General features: G+C 38.6%; 1 protein-coding gene across 7 annotated transcripts; it reads left to right on the forward strand.

Annotated features, from left to right (window-relative positions):
• The first annotated feature begins 1,984 nt into the window (after nucleotides 1–1,984).
• LOC133048648 (cytochrome P450 1A1-like) lies at nucleotides 1,985–22,651 on the forward strand. Of its 7 annotated transcripts, XR_009691084.1 has the most exons (7): nucleotides 1,985–2,134; nucleotides 6,939–6,988; nucleotides 8,283–8,406; nucleotides 15,287–15,377; nucleotides 15,470–15,590; nucleotides 16,501–16,650; nucleotides 19,411–22,651. XR_009691084.1 is itself a non-coding variant. In XM_061132429.1 (5 exons), exons 1-5 carry the CDS (start codon nucleotides 2,110–2,112, stop codon nucleotides 16,383–16,385), a joined length of 414 nt encoding a protein of 137 aa, XP_060988412.1. In that variant the 5' UTR covers nucleotides 1,985–2,109; the 3' UTR covers nucleotides 16,386–16,443. The 7 variants fall into 7 exon arrangements, 3 of the variants coding, with proteins under 3 accessions (XP_060988412.1, XP_060988411.1, XP_060988410.1); XR_009691083.1 differs by lacking the exon at nucleotides 16,501–16,650; XR_009691085.1 differs by lacking the exon at nucleotides 15,287–15,377.
• The last annotated feature ends 1,096 nt before the right edge of the window (nucleotides 22,652–23,747 follow it).

Genomic DNA, 23,747 nt, shown 5'->3' on the forward strand with positions numbered 1-23,747 from the left:
AGAAGAGAGACCGGGAGAGGACTGAGACAGAGATTGGAGTGATACATCTACCACCCAGGAACACCTGGAGCCACCAGAAGCTGAAAGAGACCAGGCAAAATTACCCCGATAGTCCTTAGAAAGAGAAGGGGCCTAATAACACCTTGATTTCAGACTTCTAACCTCCAGATTTTAAGTTAATATATTTCTGTTGTTGCAACCCACCAAGTTTGTGATGATTTGTTACAACATTCCTTGGAAATTAGTATTCCATCCCCGACCATTTGGTACAAGGGTGGAAGCCACACCTGACAACCTAATACACCTCCTGTATTGTGAGATTGCACTTGTAAGCAGCAGCAGTTTCAAAGTTTAAACCCGTGAATTCTCCAGTAGAAGGCGGTACAATCAGAGGCTAACAGCACAGCTGTTGCCTAGTCAGTCAGTCGTGTCTGACTGTGACCCCATGAACAGCAGCACGCCAGGCTTCCCTGTCCTTCACTGTCTCCCGGAGTTTGCTCAAATTCATGTCCGTTGGTAGCCTATTTTCTAATTTCTCTTTGGCTCAAAATTTATCTGCCAGAGGAAAAAAAAAGCAGCTCTTTTAGAAGTTGGGTATAAGAAATAATTGATATCATACATAAAGTACTTTCAATGCTTATCCTTGTAAGCGCACAATAAACATTAGCTGCCACAATTATTATTATGGAAAGGATTTTCCTCTTAATCAATGGGAATGCAGGGCAATTCTCATTATCTTCTACTAACAAAGCTTTCAAATGACACATTGCCAAGCAATTATTACCAGTTGTCTGTAACATGAGTACTTGAAGGAGGAATTTTATATAACTATGTATGTCTATACATTAATCCAGTGTGGGGTTAATTGTACTAAAAAGGTAATACTTAAAGAAAAACTTTAGTACTAAAAAATAGTGGGATTTTTTGGTAACTAAGTATGACATGACTAAATGCTGGTTAGGAAAAGTTCTGCCTCTGCGTCAGAAAGTCCCTATGGTTTAAAGCCTTTGTCAGATTTTTTTTGGGATCATATTATTTTGAGAATTTCAATATTTAGAAATATATGATGTTTTGTGAATAGGATACCATAGCTCAGGGCCTGAAGGTTACTCTTTGAGTTTAGCACTCTCTTTGTGGGCTTGCTTTCTTCATCATGTGAGAAAGTACTTGCTATCAATCATCCTTCTTGGACAATCTCATTAAAAGCTGACTTGAAACCACAAATAATTATGGGGCCAAAAATGCCAAAGCTTTAAAGAGAAGTCTATTATGTAATAACTTATAGACATCTTGACAGGAAAATATCAACAAGCCACACACCATTTCCCTAATAACATGTAGAAAAACTAGACTCTACATGCTGGAGAGGTAGAAAAATTGATGTTTATCCTGGTCAAACAGAAACTTGATGGGGATAATTTTTTCTCAAATCAAAGCTATGAATGTCACACTCAGAAGTTAACTGTTCTAGTTGTGGAAAAACGAATCTGTCCACTTGATGAAGACTCCGGAGTTGCTACCAAACATGCCAGCAAAAGGGAACCTGAGTTTCCTAGTTTTTTCATTTCGTCCATCTTCCTGCTCCTGCTCTTGGTTGCCCAGAGTGCTGAGAACATGCCGCAGGTTTCCTGAAATTTGCAGTAAAGCAGTACGTCTGCACTGTTGTATTTTTCCTTCCTGTTCGTTGCTTCCTTGCTACATACCTTTCACCCTAATTCTGCTTATCAGCAGCAACTGAAAAACAGTTAAGTTTTTCCATCCCCCTTTCCAAGATCAGTTTCCATCCTACACCCTTCTTGAGACGCCTTGCTCCAGGTGTAGTCCCTCTCCCTCCACTCATGCTGGAATTTCCCAATTTCCAGGATCTAATTCCGGCTGCAGAGACCTCTCCAGTCCTCTCTCTAGCTCTCAAATGCCCTAATCCAGCTCCAGACTCCTCCCCACACGGGTCCAAGGTCCACCCCTCACTTTCTAGAACCACAATGTTCTCTCCCAGCCTTTCCCCAGGCCTGCTGCTTCTGTAACCACACTGTTCCTGTTTCCTAGGATAACCTCAGCTTTCTTCAAAACCTTGTCTGTCGTTCAGTCCTTCCGCCAGATTCCTCATGTATGACTGCAAGATCTCTGGGCACAGGTGAGCCTTCCAAGCTTCATTATAACTTAACTGAATGGGTTTGTTGATCTCACAGTCAGCTGTTTTCTCCCCAGAAAGGACAGCAACTTGGAATGCCCCTTAGTCGTATTGAGGAACTTTTTAACATGCCTCCGCCCCTAGAAATTTGGATTTAATTGACTCGTTTGGGATGTGGACCCTGTAATGGTTTCACAGCTTCTGAAGGAGGCCTGATGTGTGTGTGTGTTTAGTTTTGAGAATCCGTGCAAGAGCCTTCAACTTCCTCATGCTCTTTTCACCTGGTTCTTCTCTTAAAGGGTTAGAGTTCACCTTAATTCCATGCAAATGGGAAGTGAAAGGGTTAGAATTCACCTTGAATTTTTGACGATGCAGCAGCCCACCCTTAATGAGATGAACACCCTCTGTTCTCAGCCCCAGTTCACCCCAAAACAACAGGAACAGAATGTGCCTTCATAGCTTTCTGAGAAAGTTGCTGGGAAAGTTGGCAATGTGTCTGGGTCTGGTAAACTGCCAAGGAGGATTTCTTACAGACTAGAAGGGCCCAAGTTGAAAAATAATCCAAGGCAGTCACACAGTTACTTACATTTGTTGATGAACCGTTGACTGCTCTGGGAACTCTGGCAATTAACCCTGGACATCACACTCAGGCTTCTGTCCCGTGTTTCCTTCTAACTTTGATTACCAAAGTCTGGAGCTGGCCTTTGAAGCCTTCTAGTCTGAAGGGACCATTTTACAGATGAGAAAACTGAGATCAAAAAAAGACCATAATTTAACAGAGTTCCCACAGCTAAATAGCAAGAGAGGTAGGTGGGGCAACCCAGTCATCTTTGTGGGAGTCAAATCACACTTACTTCTAACCATACCCATTCTCATCTACTTAGTCGTCTGCTTTGAAAACACCAATAATAGGACTGTTGTCAATATACAAATTAGCAGTTTGGTGAATGCCTAATAGAAATGGACTTTTTTTGACTTTTGTGAAAAAGCAAGTGCTCCAAGTAATTGGTGATTTGATATTAAGCTTAAAAAACATGGGAAATAGGGACTTCCCTGGTGGTCCAGTGGCCAAGACTCTACAACGTCCTCAGTTGGGGAACTAGATCCCACATGCCGCAACTAAGAGTTTGGACTCTTCAACTGAAAACAATAATGGAAAAGAAAGATCACCAGGCCACAATTAAAGGTTTCCCATCACAATTAAGACCTGGCACAGCCAAATAAATAAGTAAATATATCTTTTAATGGGAAATAAATGAGGAAAGTAATTTTTTAATCTTGTGAAGCCTTTCTATAACAGGGTGATACATTACCTCACAGAGGTATGAGTTTTGAAAGACAGTGCGGATTAGTGCCTAGTTCTGGATCTGGCACCTAGTAAGGGGATAAATGGTCATAGAAGCAGGAGAGGTTTCACAAAATCAGCATGCTGCAAAGCCGCAGCACAGTGACATTCTCACTGTTTTCTTCCTGAACTGAGAGAAAAAGAGAGTTTTGCAAATTGCAACTGTTGCATTGATTAGGGACTCAAGTTTTTCTTGTTAGTTTAACTGCACATTTTTTCCCCTTAAAAAGAAGTTGATCTTTAATTTTCAGCTCCAAAGTGTATTCCTTAGGAAACAATGCCAACCAAGTGAGTGTAATTAGCCACATTTTATCTGTGAACTTGGAAAGGTGGAACAATCAAATAAAATAGGTAACAAGGTTTTTCTTGCATATTCAGGATGGGAGAGTTAGGATACACATTTCTTTGGTCCTTGGTGCTTCTTTTTAAGTAGAATGTAAGTGTAGTGCTTTTTACCACTCTATCATTTTCTTCTGAACTGGAAAACAAGTTCATTGTTGCTAGCAAGGGTGCCTCTCAGTATGTATATGTATCTATGTATTTCATATATATATGAAATCAAGTGCTGGCCTACTCAAAACCCCAAAAAGAACTGGATATTTGCACTGGCCAATGAGTATACGGCTCACCAATGTTATTTGTCTCAAGAACTAATTTGCCAAGTGTGAAATTCAGTTATATTCTTTCAAGGGAGAGACAGTTTTGTATTCTCTCTGTAGTTACTATAAAATACAATAGCTGGACTTCCCTTGTGGCACAATGGATAGAAATCTGCCTGCCAATGCAGAGGACATGGGTTCAGTTAGAACCCTTGTCTGGGAAGATTCCATATGCCATATGACGTGAAGCAACAAAGCCCATGTGCCATAAATACTGAAGCATGCACACCCTAGAGCCACCCACTGCAACGAGTGAGCCTGCGTGCGGCAGCGACCAGAGCCCAGGCGTCTAGATTCTGCGCTCTGCAACAAGAGAAGCCGCCACAGTGAGAAGCCTGCGCATGGAAGGGAAGAGCAGCCCCCATTCGCCGCAGCTAGAGAAAGCTGGGTCCTGTAATGCGGACCCAGTGCAGGCAGATAAACAGATAAAATCTTGAAAATGCAATAACGAACAAAAATATTCTTCATGTCTATTAAACTTTATTTTGCAGGGGAGAGGGGTACGACCCTCTTGGTAACAGAAACCAGCTTTAGCTAGTTTAAACAGAAAAGAATTCAGCCTGAGGACAAAATCTCTTGAAGACACTAGAAACAGTGCATACAAGGTCATGAGACCAGAGACCACTCTCCATCTTTTCTTTCTTTTCCTTTTTACTTCATTTATTTTTCAGACCTTTTCTCACAGTTTCTCAGGTCCTCCTGGCAGGAGAACACGTTTTGTGTTCAGATTTATGTCTTATAGACCTAGCTGCCCAATGAGAAGATGAACCTTCACAGTCCCGGTTCCATATTCCTAAGGTTCATCTTGGGCTGAAGACTTATCCTTGGATCAACCATCTGTGACTATACGGACAGGTTTCAAACCAGTAGAATTGCTTCAGAAAGTCACTTTTACAAGCAGGCTGAGAAGTTTAAGAACAGACTAGGCAGACAGCCAATTAAATTAATACTAAATGGCTTGTAATTCACCAAGTACTTTAAAAAATAATAATAATTTTGTTTGTTTATTTATTTTTGGCTATGCTGGGTCTTTGTTGCTGCATGGGCTTTTCTCTAGCTGCAGAGAGTGAGGGCTACTCTTCCTTGCAGTCCTCTGGCTGCTTACTGCAGTAGCTTCTTTCGTTGCGGAGCATGGACTCTAGGGCACCCAGGCTTCAGGAGTTTTGGCATGTGGGCTGAGTTGTGGCTCCCCAGCTGTAGAATCCAGGCTCAATAGTTGTAGCATTTGGGTTTAGCTGCTTTGCTACACGTGGGATCTTCCCAGATCAGAGATTGAACCCATGTCTCCTGCATTGGCCAATAGACTCTTACTCCTGAGCCAGTTGGAAAGCCCTAACCAAGTACTTTTTAATGATGATTGCGTTTCATCATCACACAATGACAGATGACACTATACACAGTTTTTTATAGCACTTATTACTTTGTAATCTTATTTTTGTTCTTCTAGTTTCCTCATTGATCTGTGAAATTTTGTTTTGTATTTTTCAGTACCTGACATTGGGGTGTTCAATAAATATTTGTTGAGAAAATGTATGACTAAGTTTTGTTAAGTAGGACAGAGATGAGACAACTGGGATGCACTTAGATTAAGTGACAGGATGAAGATTCCCCCAGCTGAGTATGAAACCAGGTTCTATAGCCTCAATCCGTTTGCCACCCACCAGGCTGCTTCCTACATTAAGTTGTCCTCTCCTTCTGTCTATGATGTCAACAACTGACATGAAAGGATTTGGTCTGATGATTAGAATCATGAAAATAATAGAATTGAGATAGACATACAGTGAATTTTGCAAGAATTTCATTTTACCCTCTTGGTGCACTGTTTAATAATAGTTTTCATCTAAATATAAAGAGTCTGTACTTTTCTCCTAAATGTTTACATGGAGACTACTTAGTCTATGCTTAGAATAGCAAAAATGGTGGTTAAATTTTTCTATTTTAGGTGTTTTATACCTGAAAATGATATTCGGCATGGCAGTCACTTCTGGAGAGGTGACCACTTCTCTTATAATTTTGGTGATGGTTTTGTTTTGTAAGAGCACTAGGAAACAAAGAGAGAAAGGAGGTGTTTCCTCCTGGCCCATGGTGCCTCCCCATCATGGGAAATCTTCTTCAGCTTGGAGACCATCCTTACCTTACATTCATGGAAATGAGGAAGAAATATGGAGATGTCTTTCTCGTCAAACTTGGTATGGTGCCTGTCCTGGTGGTGAATGGGATAGAAATGGTGAAAGAAGTGCTACTCAAAAATGGAGAGCATTTTGCAGCCTGACCTAACATGTATACATTTTCTCTCCTGGCACAATGAAGGAGTCTTACATTTTCAGTCAATTATGGGGAGAGTTGGAAACTTCATAAGAAAATTGCTTCCAGTGCTTCACAAACATTTTTTAAAGTAGAAACAAAATCCTCTACTTGCTCTTGCTTACTTGAGGAACATGTCATCGAGGAAGTCTCTGAGCTCTAGTAAAATTCTTTACAGAATTGACTTCCAAGAATGGCAGCTTTGAACTAGAAGTGCTATTACCTGTGCTATGGCCAATGTTGTCTGTGCCCTTTGCTTTGGCAAGAGATATGACCACAGTGATGAGGAGTTTCTTAGAACTGTTAAAAACATATGATGACTTACTCAAAGCCTCCAGTGCTGTGAATCCTACTGATTTCATACCATGTTTCTGATACCTTCCTTTGCAAATTATAAATGCTCCCTGGGAGTTTTATCATGCCCTGAATCAGGCATTTATTCTCTACTATTTATTACTATTACTATTTATTACTATTCTCTCTATTTATTCTCTTTCAGGCATGTTTATTGCTCTACATGTACAAGATCATCTTACAACATATGATAAGGTAAGGGTTTAAATGCATCATGGGACAAGGGATTTGGTGAGAAGGAAAAAAAAAGTGGTGAAATGCATTGAGAACTCAGACAGTTGTATGTACTACCCTGGTTCTTTTACTGTAGTTTTTCCATAGTGAACCTCACCCAAACCATTAATAAATGTGAAGTCCAGTCAGAGATATTATAGGGCAGTATTACTTAGCTCTCATGTAGGGACCCAAAAAAGAACTTGGAATTTTTTGAAATCTCAGAATTTCCCTACTGTGCAGATAAGACGCATACTTGAAATATGAATCTGTCCTTGGCTGATAAATGATGATCGACATTTAAGTGGGTTTCCTGAAGAAATGACCCAATAATTTTGTTTCTCTAATTTTATCTCTGAAACTATGAGGTCTTAAAAGTATCAGCATAGTTTTTTCAGAAAGTTCTTTGAATAATTATAAGGAATGTTCTATAGGAAGCTTTCAGTTTAATCTCATATGCTTCTTGAGTTTCTTTCCTATGGAAAAATGAACTTTGAGATCATAACACATGTAGAAACATTCTCCAGATGACAGAAGCAAACCTTTTTGTGAGGCCATTGAAATGTTTTTGGCCCAATTTGATGGTCCACAGAAAAGAAAATTTCTCTCTTGAGTTATGTAAATACTAGAAAAAAATCCTAGTTGCTAGGGAACTATTTCCTGAGAGTAAAGCATTGGGGGAAAACACATGAAAAAGTGGATAATTGAATAAAGGAAGAGAGTGAGGACTTAAGTCCCATCTGATTAAAAGAAATGGGCAGAAAACAATCTGTATCAAGGTACCAGCCTGGAATTCTAGATTAGATACTGTAAATAAAACAGTTTGTGAAATTCATAAAATTTTTTTCCTACTCCCTAATCTATCCCAATCCCACCTCCTTCTGCATGGTGATTATAGTAAAATTCTTACAGTAGGTTTGAAAACCTCTTATATTTATTGCTTAGCATATTCTCTATAAGTTAACCTCTAATTTTTCTAAGTGCACTTCCAGACATTGGCATACTCTTTATTGATTGAAAAAAAAAAAAACTTTTAAGAAGAAACTTGAATTTGATAACTTGGTTTTCTTTATTACACTCTTTTATGATTGAGCATTACCACTGACAAGCAAAATTATTTGCAAGATTTAAAACGATCTACATATATTCTTTACATTCCTAAGTTAATTGGGTTCATTTCAAGTTACATGGTAATCTGGCTCTTCCTGCATGAGAGTCATATGTTCTGTAAGATGTAGGAAGGGATGAATATTCATGTTAAGGTTTGTGTCCTCAGGACCACATCCAAGCTATCACTGATGCTCTGATTAATGCATGCCACAACAAATATGCTGTCACCAAAACAACCACATTAAATGATGATGAAATCATAAGCACTGTGAGTGACCTCTTTGGAGCTGGTATGTACAACTATTTATCAGTATTTAAAGTGAATGATGATTAATCACAATTTTCTGTTTTCTGCTATAAAGTATTTCCCTCTTTTGATATCGGCCATTTACTACTTTTAAGTCTACATCCCACTCTCAATCCTTTTCCCAACCTGTTGACATTTATTCTTAATCTGTTTAAGAATACATTTTGTCTCATGTATTCTTTTAAAATGGGCTTGATATTTTCATGTACTAGTGTGTATTCTTATATTTATCATGAGCTTTAATATATGTAAATTATCATTGTTATTTGCATCTCATTTATAACTTTGTTCATGAAACCCTATATTTTTAAGATCCAATCATGGTTGTCAGGTGTATTTCCAATTTGCTGCTTCTAACAACTTCATAGTACTCCATGGTCTGTACCCTCCCCACATTTTACTAGTCGGTGTCTCAGTAATGCAGATGTTGAATATCTTGCCGATGCTAAGATGACCATCTTTGTGCGTCAATTTTGTCTCCTTTTTCATTGTACTCTTATGTTATGAAGCAGAATTTCTGGGTCACATAATAAAAGGATTCTTGAGTTTTCATACAGATTATCAATATCCTTTTCAGGAAGATAATTTATATCTCCATCACACCACTATCATTCTTAACACTTCATAGTTATTTTCTTCTTAAACCATTCTTACCTATTGATGAAAGCAATTTTCAGGTATTGAGGTCGGGGGAGGTTATCACGGAGGGCACATGATTTGGCTTCAGCTTTGCACTCAAGTTTGGATAGGGCTTCCCAAGTCACTCAGTGGTAAACAGTCCACCTGTGAATGCAGGAGACCTAAGAGACGCAGGTTCCATCCCTGGGTTGGGAAGATCCCCTGGAGGAGGGCAGAGCGACCCATTCCATTATTTTCTCCTGGGGAGTCCCATGACAAAGGAGCCTGGTGGGCTACATACAGTCCATAGAGTTGCAAAGATTTGGACATGACTGAAAAGACTTATTCACTTTGAAGAAAGGGATAATATTTCACCCCGCTTCCTATGATACCAACTCTAGCAATCCTTCGAAGATGAAATTTCCTTCTCAGACACCATGTCACGCTGACTCACTGAAACCTCGAAGGATGGACCCCTGTCATGTTTGATGTTTGTTCTTTGTTCTGACAAAATATAAAACTGCGGTCCAGGAATCTGTAATGGAGCTGGACGGTCATTGTGGACATGGTTTCAGACATGTTCCTGCATCACTGAGAACTTGAATTTTCTGTGCTATATCAAACTCAAGGACAACACCAGCTGTTTTCAAAAGAATATCTGCTAGTAGCTGCCAGCTGCAAACTTATGGTTTGAAGGTTTCTCCTTGTAACTAAGCAACTATTTTGGACCCTAGGCAATCCTTGCTTAAGAACCACACTTACTTCTTGCCAACTCCAACCATAATTCTTGACAGACACCTTATGTAACTTTGCAGTTTTTTCCTATACAAACTTTCCCCATTTTAATTCTGGGGAAACACAATTCAAGTACTTCTTGAATCTGTCTCCTGGGCTACAGTCCTCAGTTTAGCTCAAATGAAACTCTGTTTTAGGGACTTCCCTGGCAGTCCAGTTGTCTGGTTGGAGAGCTAAGATCCCACATGCCTTGTGATGTAACATTGTAACAAATTCAGTAAAGGCTTTAAAATGGTCCACATCAAAAAATCTTTTTTTAAAAAAGCTCTCTATTCCTATTATAAATTATTTATTATTTGTGCTGACACTATCGAATTTCTTATAGTTCTTGTAAGATATTCGACTGTAGAAAGCAAATTCCCTTAGGATAACAGCAACAACAGCAAAATTCTAAAGATGTTTTAACAGTTTCATTTTAGGTGGAATATTCTTCAGACTCGTCTTCTCCTTTCTTCTTTATGCCGTCGTTATTGGCAATTGGGTTCACTTTTTCCTAGGGTCTACATATTTGTGTTCCTGAATTTCCTTTGCAAACAGAGGCATTTGTTTGTTTGTATTATTTTTCCTCATGCCAAAATAAATAATAGGTTGCTTAAGCCTTGATATAAAAAGAAAAGTTCATAATTATAAAAATATGAATCCTGATATTTATCCAAATAGTCCTAGGTCTTGGATATAATGTTCATGGCTCTACAATGTGAAAAATCAGTGTCTTTTATGCAGCATTCATGACTTGTTTTGTTTTCTTTTAATAACAAATAGAAACAATGTATTCTGAATAGAATTCCATGTTCTCCTACCATGCTATAGGATACTATAGATACCATTGTTGGCAAATCCATTTGGGCAACTTATTTTCAGGATAATTCCTTGCACTGTGAAGTCATGTTAGAAATTTTATGACAAAAGAACTGTTGAATCTACTGGCTCTCTACAAGAGATTGCCTTGTTCAAAAACTGTAAAACCAGGTCTTGAGAAGAGATACTTGGGAAGGGATTCTGATTGCTCTGAAGCTAAATTTGGGTATATTTCTTGCACATGTTGTCCTGCAAGGTTGTTTAGAGAACAAACAAATTCTGAAGTCCCAGTGCAGTGAAACCACAGATTTGAATTAGAGACTCACTTTGTCTCTTGTGTGGTCCTGGCAAAATATTCAACCATCTCTATGCTGCATATTTCTCGTCTCTAGAGTGAGACTAATTACAGCCCCCATTTCAAATGACAGGGCAATCAAGTGATCAGTGTTTGGAATTATCACTGTTATTGTTGTCATCATCATCATGAAAACCTTAAATGTTATATTGATTTAACCATTCATTTTTGCTACTAGATTTTAGAAGATTTAGTAGAAAACACAAATAACATTTTTAATGTTGGCAATAGTGTTGGTCACTCAGTCATGTCTGACTCTTTGCGACCCCATGAACTGTAGCCTGCCAGGCCCCTCTGTCCATGGAATTTTCCAGGCAAGAATACTGGAGTAGATAGCCATTTCCTTCTCCAGGGGATCTTCCCAACCCAGGGATCGAACCCTGGTCTCATACACTGCAGGCAAAGCCTTTGCCATCTGAACCATTAGGTCATCACTGAATTGAATTTACAATTACAACAGTCTAGGAAAACTGTTTAATGGGATATTTCTGATTGTAGGTTTTCAAGAAAACTGATCGCATTCTTTGATGTCATGTAAAGTCATCCTTGAGAAAAGATGAAGTTTTATATAGACTTTTTAGCTTTAATTTTCATAATAAATGAAAAGCATCTTACCAATGTATAGATGATATCAAAAGTGAAGACACCATGTTTAAAGAATGAATTTTTCAAATAAAATAACTATACTAAAAGTTAATATTTCAAAAAACTGAATGTACTCAACCTTCCATTATGTCTTATACAAACTTATGGCCTTGAAGCCAGGTAAGTCCAAGTTTACATCCCACCTGTCTCTTCTGAGTTGAGTCACCTTAAGCAAGGTCCATAAGGTCCTCAAGGCACAGTTCTTTCCTCAGTTAAATGGGCATAGAATAGAATAAGCATTCAATAACTATTTAGGATTTAAGATACTATTATTATATATTGATCATAGCCATTATAACAATGGTTTATTTTGTAGTGAGCTATTTCCAGTGTTTTAATTTGCCTTATAGTAATATCTATACATTAAAATTTTTGAATTTTATTTTTTATTGTGGTTGCAAGCCCCTTAGATTAAATTTACTATCCTAAATTTTTATGTGTACAATTTAGTAGTGTTGTATATATTCACATTGTTGTTCAACAGATTTTTAGAACTTTTTCATCTTTTAAAACTACAATTCTATGCCCAATAAACCCCAATTTGCGCTCTTCTCTCCTGCCAACCCTAGGCAACTACCTTTCTAATCTGTTTTTATGATTTTGATGACAATACCTCATATGAGTGGAATCACACAGTATTTTCCTTTTGTGACCAAGTTGTTTCATTTAGCATAATGTCCTTGAGGTTCATCCATATCATAGCAAGTGGCACCATCTCCTTCTTTTTAAGGCTGCAAAATGTTCTATTGCATGTATATACCACATTTTATTTATCCATTCGTCTATCAATGGATGTATGGATTGTTTCCATCTCTTGACTATTGTGAATAATATTGTGAATAATGCTACCATGAACATAGTTTTACAGATCTTTTCAAATCCATATTTTCAACTGTGTTGAGTATATTTTGAGAAGGTAGGTTGATCGGTCACATGGTAATTCTTTTTTAAATATTTTGAGAGCTCTTCATATTTTTTTCCATAGTGACTTCATCATTTTGCATTTCTACCATCAATACATTAGAGTTCCATTTTTTCTACATTCTCACCAACATTTGCTGTTTTCTGTTTTATTGATAGTGGCTATTCTAATGGGCAAGATATTAAGCCTGTGTTTTCAAGCATCACCCTCAATGGTAAAAAATTGAAAGCATTTCCCCTGAAATCAGGAACAAGACAAGGGTGCCCACGCTCACCACTACTATTCAACATAGTGTTGGAAGTTTTGGCCACAGCAATCAGAGCAGAAAAAGAAGTAAAAGGAATCCAGATAGGAAAAGAAGAAGTGAAACTCTCACTGTTTGCAGATGACATGATCCTCTACATAGAAAACCCTAAAGACTCTACCTGAAAATTACTAGAGCTAATCAGTGAATATAGTAAAGTTGCAGGATATAAAATTAACACACAGAAATCCCTTGCATTCCTATATACTAACAATGAAAAAACAGAGAAATTAAGGAAACAATACCATTCACCACTGCAACAAAAAGAATAAAATATTTAGGAGTATATCTACCTAAAGAAACAAAAGACCTATACATAGAAAACTATAAAACACTGATGAAAGAAATCAAAGAGGACACAAACAGATGGAGAAACATACCGTGTTCATGGATTGGAAGAATCAATATTGTCAAAATGGCTATTCTACCCAAAGCAATCTACAGATTCAATGCAATCCCTATCAAGCTACCAATGGTATTTTTCACAGAACTAGACCAAAGAATTTCACAATTTATATGGAAATACAAAAAACCTCGAATAGCCAAAGTAATCTTGAGAAAGAAGAATGGAACTGGAGGAATCAACCTGCCTGACTTCAGACTCTACTACAAAGCCACAGTCATCAAGACAGTATGGTACTGGCACAAAGACAGAAATATAGATCAATGGAACAGAATAGAAAGCCCAGAGATAAGTCCACGAACCTATGGACACCTTATCTTTGACAAAGGAGGCAAGGATATACAATGGAAAAAAGACAACCTCTTTAACAAGTGGTGCTGGGAAAACTGGTCAACCACTTGTAAAAGAATGAAACTAGAACACTTTCTAACACCATACACAAAAATAAACTCAAAATGGATTAAAGATCTAAATGTCAGACCAGAAACTACAAAACTCCTAGAGGAGAACATAGGCAAAACACTCTCTGACATAAATCACAGCAAGATCCTCTATGACCCACCTCCCAGAATATTGGAAATAAAAGCAAAACTAAACAAATGGGACCTAATGAAACTTAAAAGCTTTTGCACTACAAAGGAAACTATAAGTAAGGTGAAAAGACAGCCCTCAGATTGGGAGAAAATAATAGCAAATGAAGAAACAGACAAAGGATTAATCTCAAAAATATACAAGCAACTCCTGCAGCTCAATTCCAGAAAAATAAATGACCCAATCAAAAAATGGGCCAAAGAACTAAACAGACATTTCTCCAAAGAAGACTTACAGATGGCTAACAAACACATGAAAAGATGCTCAACATCACTCATTATCAGAGAAATGCAAATCAAAACCACAATGAGGTACCATTACACGCCAGTCAGGATGGCTGCTATCCAAAAGTCTACAAGCAATAAATGCTGGAGAGGGTGTGGAGAAAAGGGAACCCTCTTACACTGTTGGTGGGAATGCAAACTAGTACAGCCACTATGGAAAACAGTGTGAAGATTTCTTTAAAAACTAGAAATAGAACTGCCATATGACCCAGCAATCCCACTTCTGGGCATACACGTTGAGGAAACCAGATCTGAAAGAGACACGTGCACCCCAATGTTCATCGCAGCACTGTTTATAATAGCCAGGACATGGAAGCAACCTAGATGCCCATCAGCAGATGAATGGATAAGGAAGCTGTGGTACATATACACCATGGAATATTACTCAGCCGTTAAAAAGAATTCATTTGAATCAGTCCTAATGAGATGGATGAAACTGGAGCCCATTATACAGAGTGAAGTAAGCCAGAAAGATAAAGAACATTATAGCATACTAACACATATATATGGAATCTAGAAAGATGGTAACGACAACCCTATATGCAAAACAGAAAAAGAGACACAGAAATACAGAACAGACTTTTGAACTCTGTGGGAGAAGGTGAGGGTGGGATGTTTCAAAAGAACAGCATGTATACTATCTATGGTGAAACAGATCACCAGCCCCAGGTGGGATGCATGAGACAAGTGCTCGGGCCTGGTGCACTGGGAAGACCCAGAGGAATTGGGTGGAGAGGGAGGTGGGAGGGGGGATCGGGATGGGGAATACGTGTAAATCTATGGCTGATTCATATCAATGTATGACAAAACCCACTGAAAAAAAAAAAAAACAAAGTAGTTGGAGAGAATAAATGTTTAATCCTTTGCCCTACCAAAAAAAAAAAAAAGATATTAAGCCTGTGTTTTGAAATAAACCTTAATGTATAATAATTGTATTTGCAAATACAACTTATAATTACATTTATAAATACAAATTACAAATACAATTGTATTTGTAAATAATAATTATAAAAATGCATAATAATTGTTAATGAGGAATCATATGTAGATTATTTTCCTTGGATTCTTAGTGTCCAAATAACAAAGTAAATTGAAGATCTGAGTTTGCTAATACCTTTTTCCAAGATACACTTTCTCTTTATTTTCAGGGTTTGAAATAATATCAGCATGTCTATATTGGAGCTTTCTTTATTTGATATAGTATCCAGAAAATTCAAGTCAAAATTCAAGAAGAAATTGGTAACATGCTTTCAGATGAAAAATATAATTATTATGAGTATATTTTCATTTTAAATTAAAATTTTAAAAATCTTTTTTTTTTTTTCCCTCAGATGGAAACTTTGGGATGAAATCACCCAGGTTTGAAGACAGGAAACTTTTATCCTACACAGAAGCTTTTATAAATGAAATATTCACGCATGCCTCCTTCCTTCCTTTTACTATTCCTCATTGGTAAGAATATGCTTCTCCTTTGGGACAACAACTGTTCCAAAAGTGGTGTGGGAGGAGCGTGGAATCTAAAGCATTAGAATGAATGTAGGAAGTTCTTTAAAATCTATATTATGTTAATATTATTTTAATGTTTTATTTTATTTTTGAAACTCTTTAATGAAATTTAAGCTAGAGCAAGGGAAATTATGTGAATGTTTTCCATAACTAAATTATGATGCCATTAACTTTCATCTTATATTTACTAATTAAGGGGAGGGAAGAATATTGAAACTTGGAGCAATGGATAATCTAACCATAATTTATATTTGGTTATTAAGTGTTGTACAGACTCACTTACCTTACCCCCATGAGCAGCCTTGCTGCTGCTGCTGCTAAGTCACTTCAGCAGCCTTAGCCACCTGCTAATGTGATGTAGCTTCATTTTCAATAGCTAAGAGTTTTGCTAGACAATAGATGGAGGGAGCTAGTGTTGCCACAAATAGATTGAACAGAGTATACATTTATAGGTATTTGAAAGTTTACTAAACTTTATGCCAGACTCTCCAGCTCCCAAAGGCATGCCAGTAAAGGCTAAGTAGATAGCCTTTATTAAATAAGTACGTAAACAACTTAAGTTCTAGTAGTTCAAACTGTTTCCATTCCATATAGTTAAGATAAAAAAATTAAACTCTCAGTGCTTCTGTCTTCCCATCTTTAAATAGTGAAAGTATGGGAATGTCTCTCTCCGCCTGTGGTAATCGGCACAGCAGAATGCAGTGGCCTCAGCCCAGGGATCTCAACGGGGAAGACCACTAGCTGAGCAGTCAAACCCAGACAGTGAGCCACTCAGGCCCCTGGATTTTGCCTCTCTAGTTTGCTCTCCATATTTCACATGTGATGCTACCTATTCACAGTGATCTCTTTCCTTCAGATCCCCTCTCTGGGTGAAGCAGATTTCATCTTTAACTTAATAAAAAAGTGAAGTGTTAGCTGCTGAGCCATGTCTGACTCTTTGCGACCCTGTGGACTATCGCCCTCCAGGCTCCTCTGTTCATGGAATTCTTCAGGCAAGAATACTGGTGTGGGTTGCCATTTCCTTCTCCAGGAAATCTTCCTGACCAAGGGATCAAACCCAAGTCTCCTGCATTACAGGCAGATTCTTTACCATCTGAGCCATCAGGGAAGACCCCCCCCACCCCCCCACCCCCCCCCCCGCTCCAAAAGGTCCTACATTTAAAGATGCAGCTGTTCTGTCCCAAAGGCTTCAGTAGGGCCACTTTGGGTGCTACAAAAAAGAATAAAATCTACAAGCTTTACTAAGAAATAAGGAACAGAGAACAAATTTACTGGAGGCATTTGGGGTGAAATGAAAGTGATCATATACTTTGGGATCCTGAAAACACATCTGAGGACCTCACTAATAGGTAGAAACATATTTTAGAAAATAGGTATTCATTATATTATTAAAAGTGAAGAAATGAAGTAATATATAAACTAGAAAAATCAAATGCATTGGCCAATGAGAGTAGTGTGATATGACCTAATAATTTTAGCACAAACATATTAATAAAAGGCATCTTATATATATCATTTGGGACTAATCCATTCTATACTTGGATATTTACTATTTTCCATCTAAAAGGACAAGGGATCAAAAAGCAGAAAATAAGTTAAAATGAAATAGATTAAAGCAAGATAAATAGAACAATCTTAGGTAAAGGGGGCAAAACTTTTGCTATTACTTGTACCATATGTACATACACATGAAGGTTAAACAGTACCCTAATAAGTATTTATTGGATATACACTCTTTAAAAGTTGTATAGAAAGGCACTTTCATATGGGAAGTTTTGGAAACATATATATAGAAAGAGAAACCCTACAATGAATGCATTAATGTATTGAATCCTCCTTTAGAATATATAATCACTCATATTTTCATATTAGTGAAATCAAATTTTACATGCTAGGTTTCCAAAGAGTAGGAACATGTGCTTTTTTATACAGATTAGAATTTGAGCAGCTGAATCCACAGAGGGAGTGACAGGAATGTACTGAGAAAGGCAAGTGGCTACACATAGGAACATGTAGGTAATCCTTCCAACAAATAGGTCCATCCCTTTTTTGGTCTTATCCTTTGTTGGGTTTTGAGGACACCCAATGAGTAATATCCATATTATTTGCCAAAGTTCAATACCAGCTGCAAGATGAAAGGTCAGAGAGAGTTTCAAATATTAACTTTCTAAATTAAGAGAACTAGTTTGCACAGTTTGGCTGAGAGCTAGACTAAGGAGGCTGAGTCATAGTTTTCACCTGAACTAGACATACCTCTCCACTCATGCTCTGGTGAAGCTGGACAACTGCAGTCTCCCTGGGAAGTATGAAACTGGCTTCTCAGCTTAGTCCATTAATAACTAGAGATGAGATTTACCTTCTCTACAGGTTGGGTAATCAGAAGAGAGAACCCAGAGTGGCTAAGACAATTGGGTCCCGTGACTGTTCTCAAACTTATCACATGGAAATGTCACTGAGAGTGAGGGCCATTTTGGAAGTTAGGGAGTACCGTATGGAAACATAACATGCATAAGCCATGCATAATCACAGAAGTATAAAGGGGAAAGGTGTACAGTATGCATAAAGAAGTCTGAGTATGGGACTAGAAAAATAAAATACTTGTTCTAGAAGCAACTTAGATCCTCCAGGTACAACTAGTATCATTTCACAGCTAGGAAATGAAATCATAAAGTAGATATGAGATTTGCCCCAACATCTCACTTAGAACAATATCTAGAACTCAGATCTCCTAGTTCCAATTCCATTCCAATTCCTAGATACTTCTATCAAGTACTAACTGATGTATATTTTTTTAAATCTGTTAGTAAAAGACAAATACATGCTGTATACAAAGAAAATTCTTCATAATTTCCTTAAAAGTTTCTGGTTGTAATTGCATATGTCTGCTGCTGCTGCTAAGTCATGTCAGTCGTGTCCGGCTCTGTGCGACCCCATAGACGGCAGCCCATCAGGCTCCCCCGTCCCTGGGATTCTCCAGGCAAGAACACTGGAGTGGGTTGCCATTTCCTTCTCTAATGCATGAAAGTGAAAAGTCAAAGTGAAGTAGCTCAGTCGTGTCCGACTCTTAGCGACCCCATGGACTACAGCCTACTAGGCTCCTCTGTCCGTGGGATTTTCCAGGCAAGAGTACTGGATTGGGGTGCCATTGCCTTCTCCATGCATATGTCTACTTATGACCAACTCTGTCTTAGAAATACTGTGATGATTTTCTGGAAATGTTGGCTCACAGCAATGCCCTCAATGTATTAAATGCTCAATATGTTTAACAAATACAAAATAAAGAATAAATTAGTAATTTGACAATAGGTAGAAGATACATCAATCACTGAATGAATGGAGATTTATAGAGATGTCATATCATTATTACAGTAAAAAATAACTTTAATGGCTCAGTGGTAAAGAATCCACCTGCAATGTTGGAGACACAGGAGACATGGGTTCACTCCCTTGCTTGGGAAGATCCCCTGGGGAAGGAAATGGCAACCCACTCCAGTAGTCCTGCCTGGGAAATACCATGGACAGAAGAGCCTGGTGGGCTACAGTCCAAAGGGTTACAAAGAGTCAGACACAATTGAGCAACTAAGCACAGAGCTCAGAAAAGGTACATCAATTAATGAATGAATGGAGATTTACATAGATGCCATATCATTATTACAGTTAAAAATAGCATTAATAAAAATAGTCCATGTATTGCGGGATGCAGCTTAGCGATGGGTTATTTGAGTTTGCAGGATGTGTTACAATGCTGTATTTCTCTTTGTTATAGTTCTACAGCAGACACTACTCTGAATGGCCATTTCATTCCCAGGAAAACATGCACCTTTATTAATAGGTATCAAGTAAATCATGATGAGTAAGTCACCATTTGCTTTTGAACTGTGGTGTTAGAGAAGACTATTGAGAGCCCCTTGGACTGCAAGGAGATCCAACCAGTCCATCCTAGAGGAGATCAGTCCTGGGTATTCATTGGAAGGACTGATGTTGAAGCTGAAGCTGCAATACTTTGGCCACCTGATGCGAAGAGCTGACTCATTGGAAAAGACCCTGATGCTGGGAGGGATTGGGGGCAGGAGGAGAAGGGGACGACAGAGGATGAGACGGCTGGATGGCATCACCGACTCAATGGACATGAGTTTGCGTAAACTGCAGGAGTTGGTGATGGACGGGGGGCCTGGCGTGCTGCAGTTCATGGTGCCACAAAGAGTTGGACACGACTGAGTGACTGAACTGAACTGAACTGAAGTCACCACTTATTTCTTGATATAAAATTTGCTTAGTTCTTTGTTTACTCTTTATTAATTCGGGAAAAGTTTACATTCTTCTTAACCAAACTTCATCCCCTCTGTTTCTCTTGAAAGGAGTTGGAGAGAAATTTAGTTTTCTTTCCTCACAGGTAATGGGAAGGATGAAATCTTAATACAGATTCATTCAGAGTACATCGAATTTCAAAAGTGGGCTCACAGGGAGAGATGTGAGCCAAGGGCTTCATGGGCTCACCCTCTACATGGGTAGGAGCAGCCCATATTTGAAAAGCAGCCTGAAATTCCCCACTGGAGTATAAGTCACTAAGCAGGGGGTTGGTTTTTTTCTCTTTCTGTCTCTCTCTTTGTTTGTTTGTTTTTTCCTCAACCCAAGCACCTAGGTCAGTGCCTGGCACATAGTAGGCACTCTCTAACTATTTGTGAAGAAAATGCAGCTAGAGGCTTGCCCATATCAATTGCAGAAGGGCAGGCTGAGCTGAAAGTACCTCAGGAGTGAAAAATGAGACTGATGGGTGGTGACGGCAGTGGTGGGAATAATGAAGAGTACAACTAATGTTTACAGACCCTACTGTGTTCTGGGGGCTTCCCTGGTGGCTCAGTGGTAAAGAATCCCCCTGCCAACCTGGGAGACAAGGGTTTTATCCCTGGGTCAGGAAGATCCCCTGGAGAAAGAAATGGCAGCCATCCCACTCCAGTGTTCTTGCCTGAGAACCTCATGGGCAGAGGAGCCTGACGGGCTACAGTCCATGGGGTTGCAGGGAGTCAGACATGACTTAGCAGCTAAAACAACAACTGTGTGCTGGGTACAAAAAGCTCAGATAAATCCACTCTGACCTCAACAGTAATCCTACATAGTGGTGCTATCATAATCCCAGTTTTCCTGATGAAGAAACTTTCAGCCCAATTGAGCAAATTACTTAAGACCACATTTTCAGCAGAAAATGTAACAGAAGCAGGATTCACATCCAGTGCAAATCCTATTTAATATGCAAATCTGGTTTGATGGAAATAATATGCCTCATGTAGTGAGGGCTTGATGTTTCCAGCAAACTGATAAAGACTGCATTCTTTTCTTTCTTTTCTCTTTTTTGGTTTCCTTTGGCTGCACCACATGGCTTGCCAGATCTTAGTTCCCCTACTGAGGGTCGAACCTAGGCCCCAGCAGCAAAAGTACCTAGTCCTAACCACTGGACCAACAGGGAATTCTCAAGATTGCTTTCTTATACACTCAGCTAGCCATATGTACAGTACTCTGTATAGCTTCTCCCTCTTTACCCAAGACCTCATCTGAGTGATGGCTTAGATGCTAGGCTTGTAGGGAGGGAAGTTATTATGCTGTGCTGCTAACAGCACCTTCACAATCTCTGTATCCAGCAAAATGGTGGAATACACTGCATAGTCTGTCCCACTGGAAAGCTTTTTGTCAGAGAGATTGATACATCTCTTCTCCACCCAGTGACTATGCTGGATAAACCTAAACATTTTTAAACCCACTATAAGAAGAAATACAGTCAGTGTAAACTGAATGGCATTTATTTTCTGTTAGTACAACCCCAAGTAACTCAAGTGTTCTAGCATCCTAAGAACTTGTGATTATACTGCCTATTGAGTAATGAGCAAATAAGCTCAGTTAACACAGGTGCTAATAAAGAAATACTCTTTGTAAGAAGGCACTTGTTTAAGTTAAATGAGTATGTAATTCAAGACTTGATACTATGGGGAAGTTATTCATGTTTAATCTAAAAGGTCACAAGTTCAAGCACACACTGAGCAATGGAAAATATGAAAAGTGACTTGTACGTTGAAGCAGTGGGGAGAGGTCATCGGTTGTATCTATCCAACCCAGTAAACTATTGGTGAGCAGGACATTGTCGCAGTGTGATCAGCTCTTTTAGTTATAAACAAGAACTTGGAAATGGAGATTTTCTTGTGGAATCTTCTGATTTTTAAATGTTAGCAACAATGAATTACTTTTAAAATATTATGAGAGCAAAATGAAGTTTGTTGGAGGACTGAATATCATTTGTAAATCTCCAGGTCTATGACCTCTGGTGCAGAGAAAACAAATTTTTCTCCTAGGAAGAGGGTGACATCTATAGACAAAGAGACCCAGTTCTTTATGAAGTCAGGTGAGTCTCTGATGTATGGCTTAGGATGTAGGTAACATACTCTCATTAGTTGTAGATGAGCCTGATGCAGTGCTCGTAACAAAAGGTGGAAGGGAAAGAGAGAACCAAATGTGGGTAACACCCTCAATCAGAGCTGCTTTCAAGAGATCTGGCTCCTCTCTGTGATGATGTGTGAAGGTTATTTCCAAAACACAGTGAAAGAGCACCAGGGTGAGAGGTGTGGCCTCAATAGTTTAATCCTTCCTGTTCCTTTTGCTTAAAGCCAAGGAGATTAAAATATTAATACCTTTTATTTAACCACAACTTTGGAATATTCTAATGAGACTTTTGTGGAATTATTCATTTAAAATAGCTTGCCAGGTTCCTCTGTCCATGGAATTTTCCAGGCAAGAATATTGGAGTGGGTTGCCATTTTCCTTTCCAGGGGGATCTTCCCGCCCCAGGGGTTGAATCCACATCTCCTGCATTGGCAGGCAGATTCTTTAATGCTGCACCACGTGGGAAGCACCACACACATGTACACACACACACACAGATATGTGTATATGTAACTTTATATACATTGTTCTGAACTTGTACGAAAGACTATCCAAAGCAAAATTATTATGGAGAAGTTGGCAACAAAAATAAAAGTGATAAAATGAATTCTGTAAAAATTTTTATTTTTGTCTATTTTATACAGAACTATTTGGGATAATCCCAATTTACTTAGACCTGAGAGACTTCTGAATGAAAACAGGGAACTGAATAAGCCTTGTTGAGAAAGTGTTCATTTTTGGAATGGGAATCCGGAAGTGTCTCGGAGAAGAGGTTGCACGAAATGAAGTATTCGTTTTCATCACCACAGTTCTGCAACAGCTCACAGTGAAGAAAAGCCCCGGGGTTGCGCTTGACCTGAAACCCACGTATGGATTAGTCATGAAGCCAAAACCAGACCAACTTCAAGCAGAGTCCCGTTCCATGGGTAGTTCCTGTTCTTAGATTCTCAGACCAGATGGAAGTTTTCTTGTTTAATTTAGAAAAATTTGGGGCTTCAAATTCACTTAGCAAGCAGTTTATTAATAAAATTCATCCCTCTAAGCTCAGTTCAGTTCATTGTATGTCATCCTAGTGTAGTGGTTTTTAGGTGTATGGTGTAGCTTGCCTCCTCATATGAGAGCGCTTATCTTACGAGGATATTTTAAGATAACGAAGTGTAATGTGATTCAAGGGTTCTAAACACATGTCTCATGTGCTGGTGACCCAGGTGTCACTGTGAGCAATGGAGAAGGGAATGAATGAGCACTGGTAGATGGAGCAAGCAGGCAAGGGGCTTCTCTCTTCCTTCCCTCTGTGCCAGCTTCAATAGACAAATATACTGATATTAGTCTTCAACATTGGGGTCAGCATAAGAACAAAGTTCTGGTGTTTAATATATCCTTTCCACTGGACTGGGAACTAGGTACTCAAGAGGTCCAGAGAAGGGAGTTAAAGTTGCCCAGAGCAGCAGAGAACATTTCATGGGATAATCGATGAGCTGTGCAAGATTTGGAGAGACAGGGGAAAGCATATAAAGAGGGGATGTCTTCAAAATCCATTTTTATATTGGCTCTACGTTTTCTGGATTATGAATTTAACTTCAGGGCAAATTGGTATTTTCACAAGGTTATCAGTTCCTTTCGATAACCTACTAAAAATACATGTGTATTAGTTTGCAAGGGCTACTGCCAAAA

The sequence above is a fragment of the Dama dama genome, chromosome 29, assembly GCF_033118175.1.
Source record: "Dama dama isolate Ldn47 chromosome 29, ASM3311817v1, whole genome shotgun sequence".
Classification (NCBI taxonomy): Eukaryota; Metazoa; Chordata; class Mammalia; order Artiodactyla; family Cervidae; genus Dama; species Dama dama.

Bases quoted from the DNA above. Each gene is read 5' to 3' on its own strand.
- LOC133048648 (XM_061132427.1), top strand. From the start codon at position 6,234: ATGGGAAATCTTCTTCAGCTTGGAGACCATCCTTACCTTACATTCATG. The intron at 6,989-8,282 runs GTAAGGGTTTAA...TTGTGTCCTCAG, and splicing joins ATCTTACAACATATGATAAG to GACCACATCCAAGCTATCAC. The intron at 15,591-16,291 runs GTAAGAATATGC...ATCTTTAAATAG, and splicing joins CCTTTTACTATTCCTCATTG to TGAAAGTATGGGAATGTCTC.